General features: G+C 41.5%; 1 protein-coding gene across 1 annotated transcript; it reads left to right on the top strand.

Annotated features, from left to right (window-relative positions):
- The first annotated feature begins 3330 nt into the window (after positions 1-3330).
- LOC149443209 (E3 ubiquitin-protein ligase TRIM16-like) lies at positions 3331-7624 on the top strand. Its single transcript, XM_089655752.1, has one exon. The coding sequence runs from the start codon at positions 3428-3430 to the stop codon at positions 4781-4783; it is 1356 nt and encodes a 451-aa protein (XP_089511878.1). The 5' UTR covers positions 3331-3427; the 3' UTR covers positions 4784-7624.
- Positions 7625-8845: the final 1221 nt, after the last annotated feature.

Raw genomic sequence — 8845 nt, 5'->3', positions numbered from 1 at the left:
CCTTTTTGCTTTTCTTTGATCTGACTCAAGCTGCTTTTGCATATCAATAGGCTTGTATAGCAATGAAAGCAGTTTTGGCATTATAAACCTGTCAACACTGAACCATAGGGCCTGTGCCAAGTGGCCTTGGACTTGTGTTTAAGGCATCAGTTTGACGCCAGTCTGAGACACTTCTGAGGTTCTTCAAAATTTATTGACAGGTACATTTGACCTGCTTTTGACTATTTCAGGTTTTGCATCACCATAGAATTGTAAGGGTATGTGAAACCTCTTTGATCGGAACAAAAGTCTATCGACACAGGTCGTGATTCTGGTCTTCAGCCTATGACCAGTCCAGCGGGGTTACCGTTACAAGGCTCAAGATTGCCATCCAGTATAGCTCTCGAACACACAAGCCAGAGAACCAATAAAAAGGGTTTACTGATCTACAAGACATGAACTGAAGCTTTTTTTATTCAAAATGTTCTTTCACACAAACAGCCATAGGAGGTATCATGCTATTAAAAAGACACATCTTTAACATGTAGAACTATCCTCTACAATCATTTTCTAGAAATTATATTTTTTCTTTAGTTTATGTTTATTATTTTTCTCACTTTTTTTATTGTAAGAAGAATCACACTGTGATAAATATTATCTGTACTTCAGTTTTACCCTTTAGTCGCCCTGAAAATAAAAGTCACAAACTATTGTGCTTTGCTGGGTTTTTTCTGCATTCCTCTGGATCAACTGTGGGTATAGGATTATAACTTTTTTTTGTTTTAATGGTTGAACTGGATGGACTTTTGACTTTTTTCAGCCAGACTAACTAGGTAACTATGTAAACTACAAGCAATACACAGAGCACACAAGAGAACAATTATAGATAAAATAACTCAGCCTAAAGTGGCTCTTCACCCTCTGGAGAGACTTCCCATGTCTCCATCGCCCTCCCATCTGCTGCCAGAATAGGGATTTGGGGTTTTTTTCGCCATTAAAAAAAGTGCGGCCCCGCCCCTCTTGCACATCACCTAGCAATGTCCTCCTTTTGCCTCCTGGAATATGCATGTCACATATTCCAGGCGGCATATGACTTCATTCAGAAAGGAGGAGAGGGTGGGCCTAGAACTGCATCATCAGGAAGCTTGTCAGATGAATCAGGAAGAGCCAACGGGCCTCTTGATGATGTCACAATCAACATGGCAGGGTGGGACCAAGAGGTGGCAGAATACAAGAGGATCTCAACGGGACAACACTGGATCCTCAGGGTGGGTGAGTATCAGAAATGTGCCACCGGGACCACCAGGTAAGCAGGGGGACAACTAAAGGCCCTCTTTAATAGGACAATAAATTAGGATGTACATCTGTCAATCTATATGCATGTTTGCATATTCTTTTTGATAGTATAGGATTGTATAAATTGTTGTTGGTGCTATATATTTACCTGCAATGAATACAAAAAATAAAAATATCTAAATTAAATTTATTTTTTATCAATATGTAAAGCCTTACTCCAGGTTTCATTTCACTTTAAATGAATATAAGGTTTCCTCTGACTGGCTAAGGTGAATGACCTCACAATCTCCACCTCAGCCAATCAATGGGAGTCTTGTATTCATTCCTAAAAATTCAAGGCTTCCTGTGAATAGCTGAGCAGTGCTCAGCCCAACTAAATTTCGTCCTGGGAAACGGGACAGGAAATCCCCATATCCTTGCCAAAGCACATTGTTGTATATTGTAAGTAGCTGAGGCTACATGCAGTTTATACAACTCTCTTGGCAGGTGCAAGTATTAGTGAAAGAAATAATTTATTAGGACCAGCATGGCCCAACAAACTTTTTAAAGCAGTAATAAACTGCATTTTTTGTAATGGGCCCCAGGAGGTTTATGTCATACTGTTCCACTATGCACCGCATATTAGCGCATTATGGCAAACTTACCGATCAAACAAAGTCCTCCAGTGATGCGCTGTCTTCACTCCAGCTGGCCCCAGACAATTCTGTGACAGACCCAACCAGGACAGGGGTTTTTGGAGGGGACTGCAGGCTAGCCACTTGACCACTGATCATGGCCCTGGCATCTGAGGGGGCTCTATTCTTTAATGTGTGCCTGGGGGGGGGGGCCTTTGGAGTAGTTTACTTGGGATTCAAGTCCATATCTCCCTAAAACACAAAGACTCTGAGAATTGAAGGACCAACATACAGATTTGAGGTCTCTTTGCCCAAACTAGCAATGACTGCTTCATTCCCCTCCTTCCCAGACTCAGAGACTCTAAGAGAATGTTGATGTAAATAGCAAAACAACCTGATGTGAGGACTCTTGCTCTAATGTGTTTATTAAGGTGTTATGCGTTTACTATCTTCTCCCATTTTGTGCCTCCTAGGTGTTGAGTCACCTATTATGGGTCTGTTGGCAAGTCCTCTTGAAGCCTCCTACATAATGAGATTAGACTGATGTCAGCTTCACCTCATTATCTAATCAGTGTGGAATGTAATATTTGTTTTATTGTTCATGTGAGGGCACTGCCACTATTTCTGGAGTGTATAAAAACTGTATTTCTGTTCAATACAGTAGCTCTAGTATGCATCAAGCTAGTGTTGCCTAGTCTTGGGTGTAATGCCCAGCTATAATACCTTGGCCCTGTGTGCCAGTGGTGAGGAAGCAGTTCTCTGATGGAAGGCACAAGCTGTGTGACAAGCATTCCGTCACAAATTTCATCTTCGCCCAGTCCTCCTTCCAGGTTTGCGCTCTCCAGCCACTTGAATGGCCAGGCCACGATGACATAACTTCCACACATGCGCATAGGAGTCACTTCATCATGGTACAGAGCTGGTGCCGTAAACGTGGTCTGAGCCATACATGCGCAGCTTATACTACATTACTGCTTACAGTCCAGGAGAAGCATTTATGACAGACCATTAGGGTCTCTTCTGTTATAATAACCCTGCCTGTAAGCCGTTTTTCAAATTTTGACTTTTATACCACTTTAAAAGGTTGATAAAATCTGCAGCTAGACTTTAAAGTATACCTAAACCTAAGAAACAAGTTTCAGATGAAGCATTAGTCTGCATAGTAGTATCACAATTGATAGCTTGCCTCACACAGAGACAGGGCCATTGCTCTTTTTCGCAAGAGGAAACTTTTGTTTGTCTAGTTATAGTATATGGACTCTGGTCATCATGTGACACTGTGGCTCTGCAATTTATGATGGAAAACAGTATTTGACTTGTTGCCATGATATCTATTTTATTGCATACTGTCTGAAAGGGCTGAACAGAATGTGCCTCCCATACCAAGTTATAATTCCAATGTTTAATTAGGTAGCTGTAAGAGTTAGGTGTGACTCTACGAACAGAGCATCAAGAGCACTACAACTTAAACATCATAGCTCAAGGCTAAACGTTTTGAAAGCCTCAGATCAGCCCTCGTCAAATATTTAGCAAAAATTATGGAGCGTAGAGATTCTGCCAAGCAGAAGAAGGAGATTTCCTGCACCTACTGTGTCCAGGCATCGGTGCCTGCCACTAAAACATGTATTCATTGTGAAGCCTCGATGTGTGAAGAACATCTCAAGACACACAGCAAGTCTCAAGAGCATGTCCTGGTGGAGCCCACCACTTCTATTAAAGACATGAAATGCCCCATCCATGATAAGATCATCGAGTTCTGCTGTTCCAAAGATGGGGCTTGCATTTGTGTGTCATGCTGCATTATTGGAGACCATCGAGGGCACAAAGTGGATCCCCTAAAGGATGCCTTTGAAAAGAGAAAGGGAAGTCTGCAGAACATGTTGGACAACTTGACTTTGGAAAGTGAGGAGAATGAGAAGAAGCTGGAGAAGCTGCTGATGAAACGTGAAAGTGTTCAAGGAGCCACTTCTGGTGTAAATGAAAGAGTGGCAGCTCTCTTTAGAGATATCAAAGAGCAACTTGAAGCTCTGCAGACAAGAGCCAACAGTGAAGTCTCCAGACAAGAGCAGCAGGCCACATTACGAGTGAATGCCTTAATCCAGCAACATGAAAAAACAAAGGATGAGCTCAACAAAAAAATAGGCAGCATCAAGGAGCTTCATAGTGTGACAGACCCATTTATTGTGCTCAGGGGAACTCCTCACGAAGAAACCAAACGCAGGAACTCTAGGAGAGCCAGTGAAAGCGACTACGAAGCCAACCTAGCTGCAAGTATAGACGAGAGCCCAATTTCTCTGATACTACACATGGGGCTTCAAAGCTTTGCTGAAAGTGTGCTGGAACTTAAGTCCATCCGCCAGTTTTCCAGTTTGAAGAAGACCGACCTCTCCTTTGACATAGATACAGCTCACAACAAAATCATTCTTTCAGGTGATTTTAAATCGGCTTCTTACTCTGCCACCTCTCAGAAGTACCCAGAGACACCAGAGAGGTTTAAATCCTGCCAGGTTTTAAGCACCAACGTATTTACATCAGGACAACATTACTGGGAAATGGATGTAAGTGAAGCCAAAAGATGGATTCTGGGTGTAGCCTGTAACAGCATTGAGAGGAAAATCCCTGGCAATGAGTCTTTTATTGGATACAATAATAAATCCTGGACCATATTTTATCAAAAGTTCCTTGGAGCATCCCACAACAACATCCAGACCACAATTTCTACTGACTCAATAGTGAAATCTGTTGGAATACACCTGGACTATGATGGTGGCTATATATCCTTTTATCAGGTGAACCCAACCAGACATCTACATACCTACACCGCTGTCTTCACCAAGCCTCTCCATGCCGCTTTCTACATATTCGAAAACTGCTCTCTCCAAATTATAGACTAAATGCATCAAAGATGGTAACATTTGAAGGCTTGGTTTTGTAAAGTACTACTGTGGTTTTCCCCTTTTATATGATAAATCTTTAAGCAGCGTTTATCACCTTTCATTTGTTGCCATATACTTGTTTAGACATTAGATGATCACCTTGCAAAATGGTTCAAACTTTGTAGCCTCTAAAATATTTTCTGAATGTGTAAGCAGATGTTATGTTTCTGTGGTAACATTTTCAAATTCCATTTGGCTATTAATAATTCAAAAGTCTGCACTTGCACAGTGGAACAATTCAAGTAATTGATGACATACACTCACCGGCCACTTTATTAGGTACAGCTTGCTAGTACCGGGTTGGACCCCCTTTGTGCCTTCAGAACTGCCTAATTTCTTTGTGGCATGGATTCAACAAGGTGTTGGAAACATTCCTCAGAGATTTTGGTCCATATTGACATGATCATGACATGATTGCCTATCACCTTGAACCAGTCTGATCATTCTTCTCTGACCTCAACAAGGCATTTTCATTCACACAACTGCTGCTCACTGGTTATTTTCTCTTTTTCTGACCCATTCTCTGTAAACTCTACAGATGGTTGGGCGTGAAAATCCCAGTAGATCAGCAGTTTTTGAAATACTCAGACCAGCTGGTCTGGCACCAACAACCATGCCATGTTCAAAGTCACTAAAATCCCCTTTCTTCCTCATTCTGATGCTCAGTTTGAACTTCATTAAGTTGTCTTCATCACGTCTAGATGCCTAAATGCATTGAGTTACTGCCATGTGATTGGCCGAATAGCAATTTGTTACCAAGCAACTGAATGGGTGTACCTAATAAAGTGGTCGGTGAGTGTAGATATATCAAATGTTTCTATATGCAATTTATACCACCATATACACACTAGGAACAGATCCTTCAAAAAAAAAAAAAAAAAAAAACATTAATTTTTAGTCCTAGGATATTTGAAAAACTTCCCAAAAAAATGTTGTTTGTGCATTTACTTTAAAGCCATAGTTTGCCCTTTGCTCCTTAATCTTCAAAAGAAGAATCAAATTGTATCCAATCTGGCAATTCATATTTGCTGATTAATATAATTTATTATAGAGGTTTAATTGCCGCTTTATCTTATCGCTCTAGTTTTTGTTTAATGAGTCATGTGATTAAATGCTAAGCACTTTCCTTGACTGGGTTTACATGAAAGCTTGAGCTCCGGTAGGAAAGGCCTGTGTGCATGGGCTGCTTCTCCCTGAGGCTGCAATCACACTTGAGCAATTTTTAGCTCAAAGCTCCAAAACCGCTAAAAAAGAATCAATTGTTCTCTATGGTGCTTGTTCACACCTGATCACGCAAACAGGCACCATAGAGAACAATTCATTTTTTTTAAGTTATACCTTAAAGCTCCAAAAACACTCAAGTGTGATCGCAGCCTGAAGGATTCCATAAGCTGCACTGTACTCACCCGAGCTTGGTTTTTGAGTTAAAACTAGAATAAATTAATTGCAGCAGCCATGTTTTCATCATTAAAGATTCATTATTGCAGTTAATAACATTTTTACAAAGTGAGTGCAGGCAGAAGGATTGCAAAGTAAAAAATTTAAAAAAAAAAAAAAAAAAAAAGGGGAATAGTAAAGTAGAATTAAAAGCAAATTTCTTATTGGTTAGTGGAAAGGGTAGATATAACCACTGTCAGGTTTTTTGCCATCTTTGTCCCATAGGTGGGGTAATTTTCCTTCACTTCTAGTCCCATAGCCACAAGTAGTAGTGAGATGAAACCTTGGTTGTCACCAGAACCAGTGTCCCCATTGGAAGATTTCCCCTCTATTCCTGTTCTGCCGACAACCCAAACTGTGGGATTTTCTTTAACTCTCAAAATCAGTAAAACCACACAAGTATAGAGTGAATCTTCCTAACGGGGGCACAGACAGTTATAAAGACCTGACAAGGGTTACCCCCCCATGCCTAGACTGCCTATTGCTGACACCAGCTCTCCATACAGATCTAATGGCTTCAATAAGTTTCCTCATCCTAATTGTGGAAATCTGGAGATCAGACTTCTTACTGCATGCTACAAGTCAATGACCCATAATGTACAGAAGCCATTAGCTTAGATCAGTCCAGGGGGAGTAGTATTTGCCAAAAAAAAGTGGTTACTCCTAAAACAGGTTCTGTCTTCCCTGTACAATCTTTTGCCTCCATATTCTTGATTGCAAGGTTAAAGAAGCCTCTGCTTGATTTTTATTTGGGGGGGGTTGGCAAATTACATGTAGCACTTTGTCCCATTTTCCTAGGGGCTGTCTAAGGTTGGCTTTGAGGTCAGACAAGGCGCCCCTCTCCCTCCACAACACAGCTAGCAAGGAGATGGCTGCTTTGACAGACTGCTCTTTTCTTAATCTCCAAGCATTTGCCTGGGACAGTCATCCTGTGACAATTGCAGGGGAACAGGGGCTTGCCAGCTAAAATGTTCCAGGCAAGCTGGCTAAGTGCTTGAAGATAGAAAGTGCCATTTTTTTTTTTTCAAAGCAGCTCTTTGCTAGCTGTGTGTTTGTACAGCCGTGGGGAGGAGGGAGCACCCTGTCTGATTTCAGAGCTACCCTTACACGGCACAGAGGAAGATGAAATCAAAGTATTGCATGTACTGCTGGAAAAACAGAACAATTCGAGACTTAGCATTTCCAGAACACACAATACCGGTACATTGACTGGAATCAGTCTAACAGTTGAGCTGTCAGTAAGGATTTATTCAATTATAGATTTTAAAAGTATTTATTTTCTTAATTTATGTAATTGTGCTTGAAGTTGCATGACTAATTTGTTCTCTTCAGTATGAATAAACTAAAACTTGTTCTAATAAATTGCAAGCCATTCTCTTGACTTCTAAAATGTTGGTGTAGTTCGCATAACTTAGGTCAGTGGGCTGTGTTGATGAACATGTTTGAGAAGCTTCACCATTCATTGATAAGTGCATCTGAGCTACAGTTCACCTTCCTTTGACCTGCTGCAAGGGTGCTTTTTTTTTTAATTCCCATAGACTTGGATGGAAAGCAGCAATTTTAATGCAAACAAAAGCCCATGAATAGAAGCACACTAAACATGAGTTTAACCTCTTCATGCTAACCATACACAAATACGCAGCCTCTTCATGGCTGGGCCTCGGCAGCAAGTGGCCTCATATTTGTGTGCCATTTGTAAACTGACATGTGCTGAGCATGCACCCTGCGGAAAGGCCCCCCAATCTCCTTGCGATTGGGACCTTTCAGTTCACGCGACTGCCACATAACTCTAAACTCCACCCCCTGGCATCAGAAACCCCTTAAAGCACTGGGAGGTGTCGGCTTGAAGGGGTTAAAATTCTATTTAAGTATGTAATCTTAAGGTGGTTGCAATTCCTTACATATACCCAATGAAGTGACTGGCCTCAGGTGAAACAGATTAAACTAATACTTCTACATACAAAACTAGTCTTAATGTTTATACCCCACCTGGTAACTAGCCAACAGATGGCAGCACAGTCACAGGGAGCACCAATCTTCATAAGTCAGTGTAGCAAAAGACATTGTCGAATGCCCATCGGAAGCTGTGCTATTCTGACCACATGCATTAATTTCATCATGGACAGCAAGTTAGACTAGAGCAAATGTGAAATTGTGTGATACTGTAAGCCTGTGTCCTGTGCAAGACAGCTCAGCTGGGAAGTGAGAACCTTGCCACCCCTGACCTTTGCCTAGTGGGTCTTGTGGCTTGGGACAGCCTCAGAGCCCAAAGGAGCACCCTATGTGAAATCTGGTATCAGGTAAGATGGCTGCAATGTTACTACACCAGGAGTTCTGCACTTAAAAGACTATTGACAGGCAGTTCTGCAACAACAAGTCCTGGGAAAGGTCATTGTGCCAGTGAGATTGAACTACTGTAGTAAAGCATTGAAAATGCTGTAGACTGGACATTTATTCCAGGTACCAGGCTTTAGGCTGAGAATGTGAGGGGATGTGCCTCACGTGAGGAACTGAGTGTCCAAAGATGGCAGAGTGACTGCAAAACAGGTGACTATTCCAAAGAAGCGGTTGAGTACAAACTCA

Source organism: Staurois parvus, unplaced genomic scaffold, assembly GCF_062004578.1.
Source record: "Staurois parvus isolate SC_StPar_1 unplaced genomic scaffold, SC_StPar_1.0 ptg000867l, whole genome shotgun sequence".
NCBI lineage: Eukaryota > Metazoa > Chordata > Amphibia > Anura > Ranidae > Staurois > Staurois parvus.
Note: the sequence above shows the minus strand (reverse complement) of the source record. Positions and strands in the feature narration are given on the sequence as shown.